The sequence below is a fragment of the Cynocephalus volans genome, chromosome 1 (genome assembly GCF_027409185.1).
Source record: "Cynocephalus volans isolate mCynVol1 chromosome 1, mCynVol1.pri, whole genome shotgun sequence".
NCBI classification, from domain to species: Eukaryota; Metazoa; Chordata; class Mammalia; order Dermoptera; family Cynocephalidae; genus Cynocephalus; species Cynocephalus volans.
Genome location: NC_084460.1, coordinates 234,239,262 through 234,259,769, shown reverse-complemented (window position 1 = coordinate 234,259,769; position 20,508 = coordinate 234,239,262). Strand labels below are relative to the sequence as shown.

The window sequence follows — 20,508 nt, the reverse complement described above, 5'->3', positions numbered from 1 at the left end:
TTTGACATTGGGTCTGAGTTGACATTCGTATCTGTAGAACTGAAGCCCCACCATCCTGGAGAATGAGAGTAGATTATTGCAAATTCAGTCAAGTGGTAGTCCAAATTGCAGTTGCTGTGCCAGATGCTGCTAGACCAGGTTAACCAACCTCAGGTACATGGATGAGGCCACTGATTTGGCAAACGTATTCCTTCACATTCCAGTTAGAAAAAGAGGATCAGGAATTGTTTCCGAGCACATGGAGTAGGCAACAATATATATTTAGTTTTGTACTCTAATATAGTACAAAGAGATCTCAACTCTCTGGATATTCCACAGAATACCACTTCTTTACAATATTATGCTAATCAGACCAGATGAGTAATAAGTTGCCAGCATGTTGGTGGTTTGGTGAAACACATGCACTATGGAGGATGGGGGATAAATCCTTTGAAGATTCAGGGGACTGCTACATAGCATAATCTTTAGTAATCCTGTGGTGTGGGGAGTTCCAGGGCATCTTCTTCACAGTAAAGATAAATTATTACATATTGCAACTCCCACCGTGAAAAAAGCAGCACAACAGCTGGTTCACCTCTTTAGGTTCTGGATGCAGCATGTTCCACATCCAGGAATACTGCTCTGACCCATATACAAGGCAATGTGAAAGGCTGCCAGCTTTGAGTGGGACATAGGGCAGAAAAGGTCTGTGTAGGAGGTATTGGTTGCAGTACACCAAGCCCTGCTACTTTGGCCATGTGACCTGGAAGACACTATGGTATTAGAGGTATTGATGGTGGGAAAATATGCTGTGTGGTGGTTATGGCAAGCACCACTGGTAGAATCACAGCACAGGTCCTGGGATCAAGGCATTGCTATTTGTAGTGGTTGATTTGTATGCCTTTTGAAAAACAACTTCTGATATATTACCGAGGCCTCCAGAGACTAAGTGTCTGACTATATGACACCAAGTGACCATGCCTCTGAAACCATGTGTCATGAGCTGGGTTCTAACAGAGTCACTAAGTCAAAAGATAAGGCAGGGATAGCAACAACCCATTGTAAGATGTATTCTAGAAGTAGAGAGCTGGGATCAAGCATGAACAGACTGGAAGGCACAAGGGAGCTGCATGAGCAGGTGGCCCTATCTTCCTTGTCACTCACCACCATTATACCAGCACCTCTCCCTCAACTCAGCCCTCGCTCCATGTGCAGGATTACTTACAGCCAACTGATGGAGGAGGAAAAACAAACGTGAATATGGTTTATGGATGGGCTGGTTTAGTAAGTGGATGTAATGTAAGCCAAAAATTGATGGCAGCTACATGTAGCCTCACTCAGGAGTAGGGTTGAAAAACTGTAGTTAGGGAAAACCCTTAAAATGGACAGAGCTTTAGTGGTACCCCTGGTTGATCTCTTTGTATGGAAAGAAAAGTAACTCTGTTAGAATATATATGAACTCATGGGCCTGGCTGAATAGTTAGGGACCTGAAAGGAGAGAGATTAGAAGATTAGGGAAAAGAAGGTCTGGGTAGGAGCATGTGGATGGACATGTGGGAGTGGGTACAAAGTGTGAAGGCCTTCGTATCACATGTTAACACCTACCAGACAGCACCCACCACACCACAGAAGATGCACTAAACAATTGGAATAGCCACATGTGGCTAGTGGATACAGTACTAGACAGCACCGCACTCTCCCGAGTGAGCCACGGGGCCAGCCCCCAAACTGCTTTCTATCCCACAACTCTCTTGGCTCTGTAGGGTTAAAGGTCCTAGTTCCCAAAGGGGGCACACTTTTATCAGGGGACTAAAGAGTCCCATAGAACTTAAGCTACTGCTATCCCCTGGGCATTTTAGGCAAGGGGGAGAGTCACCATTTTGGTAGAGGTACCTGACCTTGATCATCAGGAAGATGTGTGTCTGCTGTTATATAAGGGCAGCAGGAAGAAATAGCCACTTAGGTGCCTCTTGGGTCTGGGTCTTACCACCAAGTAAGCCATTGAGACTAGCAGAAGTGGTTGCTGAAGCGGAGAGTGTAGAATTAATAGTGAAAGAGGGAGACGATCAGTACCCGTTGTGGTTCTGGGATCCCCTGGAGTGGAAGGGGCTGTAGTTTGTTTTAATAATCTTGCTCTCCTAAGTTTCTCCCAGGAAGAGAGGCCCACCAGAATCCTGGAGAGGCTGTTCCCTGAAATTTAAATGAAGAAGTGGATCTAAGGGAGGGATGTGGAAGACATGGAGCTGTTCCACCTTCAAGGATTCCCCTTCAAGGAAGGACTTGGCCCAGCTTCTCAGTGCTGTCAGCAAACATTCTCCAGATCTCAGCTCTCTTCAGGTTTTGTCCTCCATCGCAGAGTGCCAATTCATCCAAAAACATTCCTTTTCTGGGGTAGACTACATCCAATGACAAATTGTGGAGTGGCTATAAAGACCCATTTCAGCCCAGCAGAGGACACTCAGAGGAGCCCTCATGCTCCCGAGCACCCCATTAGGGTTGGCCTGGCCAGGGCTTTGATGGGCCTGCATCACAGATTGATTTCTCCCTTTTCTTGATCTGCTTCCTCCCCCTGATGACCACAAGTATTGATCCCTAATAAAAACCCTGCATGCTAATTTCATCTCTAGAGAACACAACCTCAAATGCTAGCCTTTCTAAAGTTTCAGTCCTCTGTTATCCTCTAAAAACCCTCATTTACCCCAAATCTTTCAACTTTATCTAAACTCTACATTCATATTTCCTTCTGTCATTGTTATTTTCCTTTTTGGGGGGACTGGATGGTGTCTATATGGTACAGGGATCCAAACCCTTGACCTTGGTGTTTTAACACCGTGCTGTAACTAACTGAGCTAACTGGCCAGCCCCATACTATAGTATTTTAAACGTATAATCTTGTTGTTACCTCTAATCTCTGACATCTAAACAGGTCTTCAAACAACTGACCTTTCTCTGCTATAATAATCAAGACCTCTATTCTTGCTTGTCTCAGAGGGGCTCTGCCTATCTTTTTCCTACTGCCTCCTCATTCTCTAGCACAGTGTCCTAATCAGAGTAGGTCCTCTATTGTTACTTATTTTTTTTAAATGAGTCACTAATGAGTAGAGATTGTAATGGTTATGAAAAGGATTTTTACTCTGGCATTTCCATCTTCCCAAACTGTGCACTTCAGCCACACTGACATTCCATACTGTTAACATTACTCTTATCTGGTTAAACTTCTTCTTAATGATGTCTTCAGGATTTCCCTATTTCCTTAAGGATACAAATCAGACTCTTTGGACTGGTCTTTAAAGCTTTGCAATATCTGAATTCATTCTCTTTATCTGATTTGTCATTTGTTCCTGAAGGTAAATCATCTGTTCTTAACAAGGCCTTTCTGCTTGCCCAGAAGAGAGTCCTTAGTCCTGATCTGCCTCGTCTCAAACTGGTCCATGTGGAATATGGAACGCCCCTACCAGCTGAAATTCTCCCTGTCCCTGAGTCTGACACCTTTTCCACTCTTTCAGACATCTTTTCCTCATCCCAACTCCCATACTCATTTTTGTACTACACATACATCAGTAAATATATTTTAAGCATCTACAACGTTTCAGGCACTAAGCTGGATACTAAGAACATGGAGAGTAATGAGACTAGTTTTTCTGTTCTTAGGGAGCCCTAAGGATGGAGTAGATATATAAATGAATGAGTGCAGTGATGCATGAAGGAGCTCTAATAAAGGTCTGCATTGGGCCTAAAAGAGCAGGGGATTGCTTTTTAGGAGAATCAGAAAGTCATCATAAAGGAAGGGGCATTGGAATTTTCTCTTGAAAAATCAGTAGATGGCCTTTAGAATTGTGCTGTCAGGATGGGGTTGTGGGGTGTATATTCTGGGCAGAAGGGGTAAGCCGAACAGAAGCAGGGAAGATGGAGTAGCAGGTGAAATCAAGTCATTTCTCTTGAGGGCACGGAAGGTAAAGAGAGACAGCCTGCTGAGCAAAAAGTCTGGGAAGTTGGTTGTACCCAGATCTTAGGTGACTTTGGGAGACATTCCAAGGAGTTTAGATTTTATTTTGTTGGCAGTGAGGAAGGAACACCACAGATTTTTAAGTAAGCAAGTAATATGATCAAATTTAAGTTTTAGGATGACCACACAATCGCATATTATTATTTAACTCAAAAATATAAATTGTCTCTAGATGTAAAACAAGATGTTTGAGGACAGTGTCTTGCAAACGATAGGAGATTAAAAAGAACACAGTTTCTTTTCTCTTCATTCTACTGTTAATAAAAGTAAGTTTTGGATACCTTATGCCAGCATCTTTAAACATTTCAGCATATTATCAGTACCTATGTGTACACATATATTCTAAACATCAAATTGCACAGATTCTGCTTTAAGCAAAGCAAAACAGAAATATTACTAAGCAGCTGAATTAAAGAATATTATGTACAAGAGATTGTATTTGTCTTTGTAAAACAGCCTCCCAAATTTCATTTAGGTAGAGGGTGCCCCTCTGGCCTCCTGTTTGTTTGCACATCATTACTTCATGAAGAGGAGGAATAGAGAAAACATCTCACTTACAGATCAATTGTAACAACGTTAACACATCTTTGAAATGATAATGTAATGAGCCATTTCACCGGAACTGGCTTCACGCACAACTTTTCCAGAATGTTATCTGTTACACAGAGGGAGGGAGGTATTGTAGTGTGTGCTGTGACAGCATAAGGGATTGTAGCTACAGGTGTAAGAACAAAGGATTTAGACAAAATGTAACAAAAATGCACCAGTAGATACAACTTAGAAACCAGTTTTACTCTGCTGCAAACAAATGGACAAGATATTATACAATATATAATAAAAAGTACAGCATAATACAAGTGCCACTAATAAAAGAAACTTAAGGATAAGACTTAAAAATGCTTATTTGTTTTATATATATATATACACACTGCAATAAAAAGCCACAATAAATACACGAATTTCCATGTCATTCATAATAAATACTGAAAATATAAATACAGAAGAGTACAGCTAATATGAATAAATTATTACAACATAAGATCCAGGTTAAGTTCTGTTGAATATTATTGTAGCTTATTTTATATACCCTTTGGCATCTTTGATGTTATAACTTATACACAAGAGAAATCAATCTAGAAACTGCGACATACCACATGACATCTTAGTGTAACATGACTGTATGTATGGGTTGTAGTTTGATTTTCTTCCCTTTCAACCTTTTTAATTATTAGATTGAACATAACTGTAATAAAATATCTATTGAAGTATGTTGATATTAAGTAAAAGTAATAGAAATCGATTGAAAGATAAAACCAATTATAATGTGAAAAAGTACTTTTTTGAGTTTTTAAAGTTACATTTTTTTTTTTGCCAGCAACAAACAAACAAATTAAAAAAATAATAATAATAAAGCAAATACTCTCACAAGATTTCTCTTGTGTAAGGACCATTCCCAGTGTCTGAATGGTTCAACATAGACTCAAGGTTAACACCCAAGTCCTTTGCATCACTTGACCTACCAATATTCATACATTCAGTTCACTAGATTTCACCAGAATTTGCAAATGTACCAAATTTCTATGGCAGCTGGAAAGTGGAGACACAGTTGATGTCTAAGATTATGATCAAGATAAAGACACTACAAAAGGTAACATTTGTTTGTGCAACCAATTACACATGTATTTTAAATGGGAAAAATGTATTTTTGACCAATGTCAAATGACCTTTCTATTAAATTGATATACCCTGTGACACTGAGGGAAACACACTGAAATAACAAAGTGCCATTTTCTGCATTAACAGGCATTAACCAGTACATATGTATTAATAGTTCTATCTTAAGAGGCTATTACACCAGAAATGCAATAAACTAAAAAGAAAGCAGATCAACTTTACTAAGACACAATAAAGGCTGAGGTTCTTAGGAACAAAGTTGTAATCTACAGGTTAAAAAACTTTTTTCATTACTATTTCTGTACTGTAAATGTCTAGCATTTATTATACATCAAACACTTTTGAAACGTGTCACAAACTACGCCTCAGACTTATTTCCATAGAGGTGCCTAGAGTCAATTAAAACATGGGCCAAATTTTATTGACATTCTTTATATGAATATTCTATAGCATTTTTTTTAAAAGGGTCATTTCCCCCAGTGTTATTTGTGGGGAGCAACCACACTGATGTGGCTGTCATTTCACAAGAGCATCTAAGTTGGGGAGATAAGCAGCTGTACCTAGATTGAAGAAAATCCCATGGAGAAAGGAAACATTGATTTTGGGCTCCTCATCTTTCGGTTAGTTCTGAGTTGGAGTCAACTTTGAGCAAACAGAAAAGGCTCTGAAAGCTGCAGGAGTGCTTGGGTCAAGTGATGTAATCAGAAAATAATCACCATCCTCCAGCACCCCTCCCTTCTTTTTCAGGCCTTGTCAAGATGACAAATTTATAAGTCATTTTCCTGATTCCTGAGAAAGCAAGCAGCCATTGTTTAAACAACACAAGGACAAAGGCTGGGACCAAATAGCGGCTGAGTAAATCTCTGGAGTCATTTTATTCCACATCAGACTCTTCCCAACTAGTCACATCTTCCTCAGAAGGAGTGGAAAAACTTTAGATTCTTATATGACATTTTAGGCTAAAAAATGATTAATGAGAAGGTACTTATTAAGAAGCAAGAATGTAGAAAATGCTTACTCTTTGTAATTGTAACTTCTCAAAAAATTGAACAGTTTAAAAGTCGAGTCACTTGATCCTAGTTCTGATGTTTGTCATGGGCATCTGAAACATTCACTTTTCCTGACATTACCTCCCCACAACAGCAATGACAAGAACAAAAAATAAAGATAAAAACCAACTACAGCCATTTTTTTCAGAAGTTGGTCATATTACTGAGCCTCACCCGTACCTTTATCTTTCCAAAAAAATCTGATTTCTTAGAAGATTTATAGCATTATCAAATGTAATAATCATCAAATGTGGGGGAAACTAAGCTTCCCTTGATCCTCCCAGTATGACGGCCCAAATCATCACAACTGTTGCCAGGTGCCTAGCCTGCAAAGACCGACCAAGATATTTTCTTACTGTGAGAAAACTTAAGAGAGTTGGATTGAGTTGCCAAGGAAACCACTCTCCCTAGAGATGTTAAGAATAGATGGGTATCTATCCTGTTGGGTATGCCTGTGAGACAGTCCTCCCTGGAGGTAGATAGATGAGCCACATGACCTCTGGACAGCTCCCCTAGTTTCAGGACTATAAAATTTGAAGAATACAGAAGAATCCCAAACTTCCCATTATTCACACACAGTTGGCCATTGTATCTTTGAAAAGACTGAACTATTCTCAGATACCCATTTGGCATGACTAGTGCCTAATAAATCGAGCTTCAGACAGTAACCTTTGGTAGTAGACCCTATTTGATTGTGGTATAAACAAAAGACTTTGTCACCTATTAAATTTTAAAATCTATCAAGTTCAGCTATCATTTGGGTATCATTAAATCACTCAAAGATCAACACTAAATTAAGAAAAGAAAAAGAACCCAGGCAACAAGTTATTTCCTACATTTAGATATTTAGGTTTTTCCTCTTTACAAAAATTCAGATTTGAATGTTATTCTTTCCTTCTCTTTCATATTTAAATAAAGTTGCAAAATGATGTAGATCTTTGATTTTGTTTTAAAGGCAGTGGATTTCTTAATGGCTGCAGGCAAAAGCTTGGTGGCCCACATGAAAAGGAGGAGCAAAACAAAACTGGATAAAACGTGCTATAAAATTTGAAATTTCAAACTCCTTTTTTATAGGCACCCCATATAAAGACAACAGCAAAACCTTGGTAGAAGTCCATGCCCTCTGTTAAGGGGTAAGTGTTCCTACACAGTGCGGCAACAGGACTTGATAAAGATCTCTGGTGATGGACGCTCCTGGATAATTTTTAAAAAGACATTTTCTAAATCAATTTTCTTCCAAACACTCATTAATAAATAACTTTTAAGATAATCCCACGCCAGATAAAAATAGTGGAAGTCAAAAGAGAAAGAAAAGAAACACCTAACAGAGAAGCTCTTCTAAAATTACAACTAAAACCATTCAATCAAGCCATGTAAGTTAACTTAGACAAAGACAAGACTAATTTCTACTGTAAATTTGTCTCCTCATAACTGTTTCTAACCAATATACATTATTTTTAAAATATTTCAAACGTGTCATACATATCACTAAAATGAGTCATTGAACTGACTTGACTGTCACCATGCTAATGAGTAATGCAAAGAGAGGAACTACATCAATAGGGTGTTGAAAATAAATATTATTCAAAATAAATTCTGTCATATTCCTCTGAAATTTTAGTTCTGCCAGGAACTTTTGTGAGAGATGAAATAAAATGACATGGTGGTGTTGATTTTTCTTGAATTATAAGGGCGTGTAAAAATCTAATTAAAAGCAGTTACCCTTATAAGGATACATTTATTACAAGTAAAAAAAAGTAGTCGCCAATGTGATTTAAATCCTTGAAATTACTTCATTTTCCATGGATGCAACAAGTACCTGTATTTACTAAAGTTCAGGCTAGATGTTAATCAGATTTTTAAAATCTTCCTATAAAAATTGAGCTGAAAAGACATGCTGGTTTAGGTTTCCAATCTGGTTGCAGACTCTCTCCTTCTATCTATATCACCAGTTTCGGGATGCAAAACCCCAGACATGCTGGACAGCATAGAGTTAGACTAGTCCCAGGACTGATCACCAGATAAAACCCCAGGTCATGTCAGTCTTCTGAGTTTGAAATTTTGATAAGAAAGAAAAATGCTATCTGTCCAAGGTAAGGGTGTTAAAAAAAAAAAAAAAAAAAAAAGAATGAAAGAAAGAAAAAAACCTAAATACCATTGTTTTGCATTGTTTAGGAAGGGGATCTCATGGTCTAGCTTGAAAAGCCATGAGGGGAGTTGAAGTAAAGCTTAGAAGTGACTGTTCTAAAGGGTCACATTGAATATATAGATTTGGCAGATAAAATATTAAAGAGCTCTTATTTTCATATTTTTACTTTGGCCAATAATGCAAGTTATTTATCAGTTATTCCAATATAAAGTGTGTTTAGATTTCTTTAAATATACTTTTTTTTTAATAGAATACTGTAGGTCTGTGTTTTTATTTTCTGAAGCATCAAATGACATATACATAGCAAAAGTGCAATTGATGTGTATGTTGGTCAGCAGATGTGAGCACCGTTTAGGCTGTGAGTGTGTGCACATTGTAATTGCCCCTTCTAGGTATGGGGCTGCCATTTGTGATACTAGTTTTGCTAGTGTAATAAGATCTGGCCCAGCTCTGCTAAAACTTTTTTATAGTTCCTAGGAGACACCATCACTTATGAAGGTTATACTTCATCCTCACCCCCACCCTGACACTTACATAATTGTAGTGAGTTTTCAAATTGCTGATATTCAGTCCATTAAATTCTTTAACACTGTAGAAAACATCTGATGGGCTCGTGCTGTCTGTGCAAAGCTGTGGCATTTTGGCTTAGGCATTTCAGTTACTCCAGCACAAGTTAGCAGATCTCAGAAAAAGTAATGCAATCAGAAGTCGCAAATTTGTATTAGAACTAAGAGTGATCAAGGCTTTAAGCTTTTGGTATCGGTTGTGGTAAGAATACAACAGATAGTTCCAATTTCAAATTATAGTCAAGTCGTGCCTTTGAAAGCACAAAGCTGCTGCCTATTTAAGCTTGGTATTTTATACACTAACTATAATAACACTGTAAACTATCTTCAAGAGAATAAGGAGCAAATGCAGTTTTAAAGAGAAACATTAAGTTATGTTTGAGGAAATAGAAGGCTTCATGGCATCTTTTAAAAAGGCAGTCACCTGTTGACTTCTGAGGATGTCAATTTTCCACTTGCTAATTGGACGGTTTGTAACTATAGCTAAAAGAGAGAGGATCTAATGAACTCCGTTTTCTACCTGCTGCAAGGTGATGTCTTTGGAACTTGGGACAGGATTTTTCTATTTTGATAGACTGTTTATAAATAGAAGTAAGACTGATTGTATTCCACATTGTTGTCTTAAAAGTTTCCTGAAATATTTCTTGGGTTACGCATGAGTCAAACCCACTTTGAAACTGACTGGTAGGAGTTTGCTGGTATCAATTTAGCATCACTTATATAGGTCTAACACTAATGAAGGAAATAGCTGAAAATCTTTTTCATTTGATTCAGTCCTAGCTGAGTCTAAATTTAATTCATAAATTTCAGATGGGGGGGGAAGAAAGGAGGATCCAGTGAGTTCCATTAATTTAGGAAAAAGAAGCATCTTTTTACTTGCAGTTTGCGTTAAATTAGACAGAAATTGACGACAGTTTTTTAAATATCACTTTACAAAAATCATATATTGATTTTTGAACAGGCTTGATTACTTTATGCCACCCTTCATTAACATCATCCCTTGGAATTTGTAATGTTTCTCCCCACTCTTTTTACTACCCAGGACAGTTGTTCTAACATGTTCAATAAATATTATTTGAGAGAAAGAATTGGTACTTAATAAATTCTAAATATCAAAAACAAAGGGTTATAAAATTGTACAATAATATCAGATATTTAAATCAAAGATCCAGTGATATATCAATTTATAGGAAATAAATCATGATATATTTTCCTGTTTAATGATACCCAAACCAGAATTTTGCCTAGAAATCATCTATTAGAGAGTAAAAATTTAAAGAACACAAACATATAATAATCTTGATTAATTTGTGGTCAGTGTTTCTGTAACTCATAGTGTTTTTGGGAGGAGGTGGGTGGGTAGGTATTGCTGGGCCATACACAATTGCAAAGATTTTATTACTCTAAGAAACATTAGTTTCACATGTTATATGGGACTGGCACATTGCAAAAAATATAGTTTTATCACAAAGAATAGAATCACCTTCAAAAAGTAGCTGAATTATTCAGTCAACCAAAAGACATGAGACAAATGCATTTCACCTATGTCTTAATAACCAATGATCAAGAGATGGGGGGAAGGAGGGAACTTAAGGACCTCTCTTTCATTGACTTCTTTCTCCCAAAGGAAAGTGGGAATGACAAAGGAGATGCAAGCTGCTCCAGCCACTTGACTTGCAAATCAATTTGGCCAGGATTATAACTGGGAATTAAGCCCCAAATAAAGGTACAGGGCTGGTGCTAAACCAACAGGGACTGTAGCATGAAGCTTTGCAATTGACAGGGAATGACTAAAAAGCTGTGTGTAAAAAGAGACTGTAATTTGGTTAGATATACTATGGGTGCAATACAACAGCAGCTGGTCAGGTTATTGTGTCTTAGTATAAAGATCTTAAGTATTCCAACTTGACCCCCTTTTTAAAAGCTTAGAATAACCGTAGCACTTTCCTGGCATGTGGGCAGTTTCAGTTGAATAGAAGGGCTATTAATGGAAGAAAAAAGTCAGATGGAATACTGTGCTCTCTCAGCTTTTCTAGGCAAGGAAGGAACAATGAAATGATTCCATCATTAGTATTATTTGCAACTTTGATGCAGTATTTTCAAACCATAGCTTTAAAAATTATCCTCTTTTCTAGACCACATTTTTAGCAGCACCACGCTCTAGCCAACTGAGCTAACCAGCCAGCCCTAGACCACATTTTTAGATCATAAAACCCAATCAGATTCTAGGGTGGGAAAAATTCAATGCTCATTACTGGCCATTGGCTAAAAACCTGTCATTTTTCTAATGTATGTATGCATGTATTTTATGTGTGTGTATCTATGTGTGTGTTAGGTATATGGGAGTGTTGCAACAGGTAGCCTGTGTATGTAGTTTGTGGGAGATGTTTCAGGGTTAAGTAGGTATATGAAAATTTGGAGTGGAAGCTGTCATGGTTGGAAGGTTAATCTTTCTTGGTAGGGCAGTGTCATTCTACCCCAACTGGCCAGATGGGGGAAAAAACTCTACTTTTTTAAGCGTCCTTTTGGAAACAAAACTACAAAGCAGAGACCTAGCCAAACATAAAAAAGGTAGGCTTCAAACCTTGTGAAAATAAAGCTGAACTAAAATTAAAATATCTACCTTTTCAGAGACTGGACTGTCATTGTACCCTTCGACTCTGCTCCAGCCAGAGGTGACTCTTCCCCTCTCTCCCACACTCTGTGTTCCAGGAACAGCCTCAGAGGGCTTCACATGTAGATACTTCAAGAGCTTGTAATGGTTCAGCAAATACAGTACACATGATTCTTTCATGTGCTTGAATGAAGGAACAGTAGAATCTTGTCATTTTCTCTTTGGGCCTGTGCTCTATAGTTTGTATTGAGTAGGGTAAAAAAAATGTGGAGATCAAGCACTAAACTGTAACTTTGCAGATAACTCAGGTTATACTACCGAGATTTGAGCAAAAGGGCTAATTATATTAAAAGAACATCCCTGCTCTCATTACTGCTACTTACATAAAGACAAACCCAAAGCGCCTTTAATGCTGATATTAATGGTTATAAATTTGGCCCAGTGGTGGGGTAGAGAAGGGGCAGGAACCAACTGCACAGTGGAAGAGCTGCCAAGTAAACACGTTTTCCCCAAATCAAGTTTTAGTAGAAACTTTTCCACTGGAGGACTTTCTCTAAATCAAGCATTTTTAAGTTCAATGCAATAAAATAGTACTTTTAAGGAATTGAGATCTACAATATATTTATATCCATATTTCTAAACACCCAAGTCTAAAAGACATGAAAAATAAGTAGCAATGCAGTTACTGAATAGCAAGGCATGTCCACATTTCAAATACTCATAAAGCATGTAAAATGATATAATAGAAGGTCAAAAATGTGAAACAGATTTAGCATAGTCATATTGCATTGAAAAAAAAGGTAGAACACTAGTTACCTAAATTTACAGGAAAACAGGATCCTAGAAGTCCTCCAACGAACCAAGTGCAGGTAATCTAAAGGTGGGGAGTGCATGTTTTATATCTATCTGTTCCCTTTAATAAGAGAACGTGAGGTAATTAGAAAGTATGCATTGCATTCTGGACTGTTCTACTAATTGTCCCAGGCAAGACAAATCAAAATGCTTCGGAAAAGTAAGGCCTAGTTGAGTGTTTGGGTAGAGGCCCCCCCTTCAATCAGCTAGTCACTAAGTGGAAATCTCATTGTACACTTATTTTGCAGAGAGAGATTGATCACACTGTAGAAAAGGCTGGTTGTTGACGTTGTGTCTCTTCCATATTTCCTCACCTCCTCTGCATTTACTAGTTAGGTCCTCAGAGTGGCGAAGGAAAATAGGTCATTTTTCCTTCATAAGTATCACTGGATGATTCCTCTATATTATTTCTATGAACCTTATAATAGTTAAAGATATTAAAAAAAAAATTTTTTTTAATTTTTCATCTCAAAGAGTTCTCAGTCCCCACCCCACACGAGGTACCGTGAAGGGGCACTAAAGTGCATTTTGACGTAGGGGGTAGAGTTTAAAGGTGCTGTCCAAGCTAAGAACCAAGATGACGCTGTTTAAAAAAGAAAGGCAATTCCTTCTACCTCCATCTCTAGAGTCAACTGAGGGAGGGCAGTAAACTAGACCCTCACCAAAGGATTGTCCTCTTAACTTTAGAGAAAAGTGTGTAAGGACCTGCACATATAGACTCATTTATTTGTCCAAAATAGCAAAAATAGGCCTATTTCACCCTTAAGAAAGTATTTGCAAATCTGATCAGTCACGATCATAAAAATGTGAATGGATTCCAGTTGCAATCCATGTGGGCATGCTCTGTGGTACTAGCTATGTATCTTCAGCTTGAATGAACATGCTACTGTTCATTGTCATCAAAACATGGTTTCTAAACTACCATAAATAAAATACACATGGAACAATTAAATCTTTTTCTTATAATAATTACTTTTACATTAAAAAGTCCCCATCATCTTCAGATATCGAAAATTAGGACTCTAAATCTTACTATTTCCCAATCTTAGTTAACAATCTTGCACAGGCCCGATAATCCAAAACTTGGAGCTCTGATTTACACAGGTTGGCAGATTTCACACAGTTTGACAGATAGGCAACTGTGAGATATGAATTTTTAAAATTTAGCATTTTCTATCAAAACAGTCTGAAATCTTTTAAAATCCCTAGTGAGACTGTATTTGTGCAATGCCACAGTCACGTAGCTAGAAAGGAGAAAATAAAATGTAGTGTGGGAGATTAACCATAGTCCAGGTTTTCTCAGTCTTCAGTTTAAATAACGATGAGCCCAGGAAACCCAGTTAAATACAGTGCCTTCACTAGGAGAAGACTTGGTCCTAGGATAATTTAAGCTGCTAGACAGGGACGGTCTCGACCACGGGTGATGTGATGCACTCTTCGTGCAATCTGCTCTTTTCTGCAAGGCTCAGAGAATTCTCAGCAGGATGCTCTGAAATGTGACTGTCACCATTCAACGCAGAGACAAACCCTTCCTGGGAGGGGCCTTTCAAGTATGAGTGAAATTCCACTTGAGGATGAGTGGACCTGTGTTCGGGATATAAGCTATTGCAGGGCACAGCGCTGTCATTTTCGGAAGAGGAGCAGCAAACGATTACAGAGGGGTTGGCAGCTGGGTAGTGGGAGGCACTGTAGGCCTCTTCTGCTTGTCGGGCATAGTCAACAAATTGCTCTGGGGTCATGGTGTAAGGCACCAGCGAAAGGGTACCGTTTTTGACAGTATCTCTTTCAGCATAGTTCTCAGAGATCTGGTTAGCAGTTCCTGGAATGTGGCTATCTATTTGGTAATACAGAGTTGAAGAGTTGGCATAAAAAGAAGCATTTTTTGCATGGCTTTCATGAACAGCGGTGCCATCAGAATAACAAAGGACCGAAGGAAGAGGGACAACTTCGGCATGGGTGCCCAAACCTTCCACGAAGCTATCTCCTTTGTCATCCTCGTCTTCCTCCTCCTCTTCTTCCTCCTCTTCCTCCTCCTCCTCCTCGTCTGACTCACTAGGTGCCAAGCTTTGCGTGCTAGAATCGGTGACTCCGCTGCAAAAGCTGCTCCCATCCTCCTCCTCTTCCTCCTCCTCTCCTTGGCAATCTAATTCCTCAGCAGACTGCAGGTGCAGCACTGCAGCCTGTGGTTCAGTTTCAATCTCGAAGTTGTCTGCAATAGAATACTCTACGGAGTGAGCGACAGGGCCCATGGAACTACTGTGAGCAGTTATCTCACCGTGGCAGCCGTTCAGCGTGGGGATTTGCTGCTCTCGGTTTTTCTCCAGTTCAAGTTTCATTATCGTGTGCAAAAAGTGAGTCCGGACACGGATAGGATTAAATTCAATTCTACCTGCTGTGTTGCTACATCCTTCTTTAGTGCAGCCACATGGGAAAGACATACGATCCACCTTGGAAGGAAGAACACAGATTAGCAACACAGAACTATTACAAACCACATAAAAATCCAGTACCTTTCAGCAACTCCTTTGAATTAAGTAATCCACTTAATTCTACTTATGCCAGAGCAAATGACAGCCAAACTGCAAACAGAAGTAAAAAGAGGAAGTGAAGGCTTAAAACATGAGTCACTAATTTTGAAACTTTTATATTCAAAATGAAAATGAGTTATGGGTATAAGCAAGTATTTTTAGCTCACTGACCCCTTCCAGTGCTGTCTTTAAATCTTTCTCCATTCTTCCCCTTTCCCTCCTCTCCATCCCTTTCATTTTGCTTCCCTATTTTCAATGTTTCCATCCTATCCCCAAACTCCTTTTCCTTCTGCTGCATCCCAGCTCACATGCTCATTTTAAATGGGCAAACCTGTTGCACGCATCCACACCTGCTGTTTTCAATCTAATTTATATGATGCTCCCCATGTTAGCTATGTCCTTTTCCCTTTGCTTATTATAGGATGAACCTCTCTACCCAAGGGGTCCAGATTGACACCACTTACTCATGCACCCTCCTAATGTGCTCTCATTGGTTTACCTTCTCATTCGTTCGGATCCTTGGTGCATGGGTGCGTGTGTGCACTGCAGGGCAGCGATGCGTGTGCACATTCATGACTGCAGCTGTGTTTAGGTCCTGGTTCTTCCCATCCCTTCCCACTCCATTGAACTATAAGCTTCTCAAGGGAAGGAAATGTATGCTCATCAGTACCTCACAATGATTCAAGTGGTTAGGCTCTGGAGGTAGTGACTGGATTCAACAAATGTTATTGGACTGACTTCTTCACTCAGGTGACAAGTGAAATTCTGGGCAATCCAAAGGTATGCCTAAGATACTTGCCAATGTCTCAGACTCCATAAATTAACCTGTATGCCACTTGTTCTGCTTTTACCTTATCCTAACACAGGAAATTTCCTATGCTATAGAGGAAATTTATGCAGACTCTGATACAGTCATCCTTGTCCCAATAAAAAGTAGCAGCAGGTGTCAGAGCCAGAATCTGTAGCTGTTTTCTTACTCACGAAGCTCTTTTCTGTGAATCCATCTTGAGCAACTGTTCAGCTGATAGGAACTCCTCTTCTGCCTGCCTGAGTGGCTCCCCTCATTGAGAAAGCCAAGTTTACCTAACTAATCATAGAACACCAATGACATTATAGATAAATGGGGACCAGAGAACCATCTGGTTACCAATCACCAGCAGTTGGTAAACTCTTTTATGCAAAGGGCAAAGAACAAATATTTTAGGCTTTGTGGGCCATACAGTCTCTGTGGCAACTACTCAATTCTGCTGTGGAAGCATGAAAACAGTCATAGATAATACATAAATAATAATAATAATAAAATGGTTGTGATCCAATAAAACTTTATTTACAAAAACACGGAGCAGGTTGGATTTGGTCTGTGAGTTTATAGTTTACCAATCCTTCACCTAGTCCAGTCTCTTCATGTTAGAGATGAAGAAGCTGAGCCCAGAGGGTTTACCTGACTTGCCAATTTCACATAGCTAGCAAACAGCAAAGACAGGAGTACAACTTTGTTTGCTGAAGTCCCAGCCTGGTAACTTCTCCACTAGTCCATACCACCTCTAATCAATCATCATTTTATACTCCATGAATGGTCGGAAAACACAAACTCAAATGTTAGGGATGTCATGATCTCCCTGGATATTTGTAAAAAGGCGAAATAAGTTGGTATAATAAGTGAATCCAAGAGGAAAATAATTTTAATTAACTCAGCTGCAGCTTGGGTTTCACATTATATCGTTTTCCCCCCCAGTTTTATTAAATTTATTTTTTCTTAATTGACATAATTATTACATATATTTATGGGGTACACTGTGATATCTGTGTACATGTGTACAATGTGCAATGATCAAATCAGGGTAATTAGCATATTCATCACCTTAAACATTCATTATTTCTTTTTGATGGGAAGATTCAAAATTTTCACTACTAATTATTTGAAATTATCCAACAAATAACTATTCTCCCTACAGTGCTACAGAATGCTAGATCTTATTCATCCTATCGAGCTATAATTCTGTATCCACTGACCACCCTCTCCCTATCCCCTTCCCCTATGTATAAGCATTTTAAGTATACCCATGAATGTCCTTGAATTAGTGAATTATGTGTCTCGCCTTGCCACAAAGGTTTCTTCTACATGTGGGACACTTCATTATATGTAACAGGACTGCCTCTTTAGGGGGGTGGCATATAATGCCTGTCTTTGGATACCCTGCAATCCAAATCCTTACCTGACACTTAATGCCTGCCAGGCTGCAGGTACATGTTTCTGGATCACAGAACACTCGGCAGTCACAGCCGCAGTCTTCTCGCGAGAGGCGGATGGCTCGCAGCTCGTGCTTTTCTTCCACATCAATCTTCTTCACTCCAGAGGCTCGCAGCAGTGCTCTTCGTTTTTTTGTTGGCAGGGGTTGGAGGAAGAAGTACTCGTCCACCTCTGTGTTGTCTAAATCAATGTCATCATCAGAAATGTCATCCACTGTAAGAGTGCTGGCTTCTTCAGATTCTACTGTGCCATTCTTAGTCATCTAGAAACACAAAGTAGCAAATTAGAGACGTAACATGGGCAGGGGCCCAAAATCCCTACTTTGACACTTGGTGAGAACGAACTATTGTATATCATCTTGTCCCCATAACCAATAAGCGTTTAGGAGTTAAATCATTTCCTTTTATGTTTCCCTTTAGGAGAGGTCACAGGAAGGAAAACAAAGTCATCAAAATGATAGGCTTTTAAATGTACTGGTAACAGAAGACTGTTAATTGGGTCTCTTAACCTCCTGATGTTAGGAACTGCAGTTGTTAGAGCTTTTAGCCAATGTGATATGAAAAGGACTGGAGGTTGCAGATGCCCATCAGTGAAAGCTATCCTTAGACTCCGCTCATGATGAGCAGCTCTGATGTTGGAAGAAATGTGTCCTTGTTCAGAGGTGATAGCATCATAGTGGAAGCCATCACCACCTAACTCAGCAAACATGTTGTCCTTGAAATAACAGCCCTGTCATCTGGGCTCCAGCAAAACCATGCACCAGAAAATAACATTGTGTTGCACCATGCTATTGGGATCACAAATATGATTATCCTACAGAACATTCCAAGAACGAGGGCTTGATATGAAGTAATCAGTCAGGTCAGCATGCTCTCAGGAAGACAAGGAGCAGAGGGCAGTGCTGGCAAGCTCTCACCATCATCCAGTGGAACAATCAGTGCAGCCCTCAAAGGAGTTGATGCGAATCTGTACCTGAAACAGTACTGTCTGCATAATGGCTCATGTGGACAACCATGTCTCCTACACCCATAACTGTTCTGCTTCTATTTATATTTCTTTTCTAAATTAATCTCATCCATCAGTGGGCCCTGAGTCAGTATTTCATTTATTATTCTTGTACCACCACATATCATGTTTCCTTCATAAAAAAGCATTTAGAAAGAGAAATACTCTCTGAATATGAGCTAGAAATATGAGTAGCAACACCAGAATAAGTGCAGAAATTCCAAGAGATAAATCAGGGAAGTTCTAAATACAGAAGCTACTTTAATTCTTTAACTTTTAAATTTATTGCTTCTTAAACTTCATTAATTATAACTGCAGCCATGGTTAATGATCTTAACAGTTCATCTATTACACAGTTAAAATGCTCTGGTGACATGAGATATCATTCTCTTCTCTTCATGATAAAGTCCAACATTTAGATCAGAATATTTGTTATTGGACAAAATCCTCAAAGTTGACAACTCTGAATGTATTAAAGAACCAATAGACAATTGGACTTTGCCCTCAAGTAGATAAACTTTCACAGAGAAAACAACACAGTAGCAAGTGCATATTAAAATTTATTACAAAGGATCCCTGAAATGCAGTTTCAAAAGCTACTTAATTATATTTCTGAATATTTCAGAGCTTATGTCTGTGATACTACAAAGACAGACATTCCCCTTTACTGGGTTTTGCTCTTGCTGTAATCTGCTATTTATTTCCTTCCTTGGGATTTCTTTAGATACATATGGGTTAAACTGTAATGTCCACTGCTAGGATATTACTTTGATTGGTTGTGGTAATCATTTTTGTAACAAGCTGCATTTTTCTATCTGTAAAGATCTGATTTTTTAAGGAATTCAAGTGTATAATTGCCTAAAGTACATTCAACCCTCGGTGATAGAAAAGCTGCACTGACAAACAAACTTTTCCCATCTTGTCACTCTGTGACATTTAGATTTGTTTTCATTAGTTCTTGGCTTGCCTATGAGAACCTCACCAAACTTCTGACTCCATGTAGAACACCTACAACTTGGTTAACATGATTCACTTTATTTTTTTAATACTTCCTTCTTACTTCATCTCTGTGTTCCTTGTGTAATTGGTGTTTATGCTTCCTTGTGCAATTGGTAACATTACAACAACAAAATCTTTACTTTAAATTAGCTTGGCTTGATTTTTTAAAAAATAATGGTCGTTATCAGATAATACATGAACTCAACATGAAAAAAAAAGTCAACATGAAATAAGATTCTAGCAAACATTTAAAAACATCAACATTTTTAGGGCAACATGAATAAAACCAATTGGCACCCACGAATTTAACAACTATATCTCAAATGAACTACAGATTTAGTTTACTCCAAATATAAGTGCCCTTAGAAATAAAATCCACATCTCTTATTCCTACATACTTAAATTACAACAAACAATTTCATTTCAAAATAAATTTTTTTTTTTTTTTTGTCATTTTTGTGACCAGCCGGCCGCATCGCCGGGCCGCACCGCGCTCAGCCAGTGAGCGCACCGGCCATCCTTATATAGAATCCGAACCGCGGCAGGAGCACTGCTGCGCTCCCAGCGCCGCACTCTCCCGAGTGCACCACGGGGTCGGCCCTCAAAATAAAATTTAAATTAAAAATCTAAACATCCTTCACACAGAGCTATATGCTGTTTTCACTCCTGTTCAGGAATCTCTAGGGGTTCTCAGTTAGATTTTGAACAGTGGTTTCAAAGGCTTGAGATGGGACAGAGCATGATGCATTCATTGACCTACAAAATATTGAGATGATTGGATTTGTATGAGATCACTCCCTGTCTTGGTCCATAAGCAAAGAACTAAAAGTAAATAA

The 20,508-nt window shown here is 38.7% G+C and overlaps 1 protein-coding gene across 1 annotated transcript in view; it reads right to left on the bottom strand.

The window, feature by feature from the left end:
- Positions 1-14,283: 14,283 nt before the first annotated feature.
- CSRNP3 (cysteine and serine rich nuclear protein 3) overlaps positions 14,284-20,508 on the bottom strand; it is a 71,982-nt gene continuing 65,757 nt past the window's right edge. Inside the window, exons 3-4 of the mRNA XM_063077910.1 lie at positions 17,634-17,930; positions 14,284-15,336 (exon numbers count right to left, since the gene is read on the bottom strand). Of these exons, the coding sequence (XP_062933980.1) occupies positions 14,284-15,336; positions 17,634-17,930 (1,350 nt within the window). The remainder of the gene's footprint in view (positions 15,337-17,633; positions 17,931-20,508) is intronic.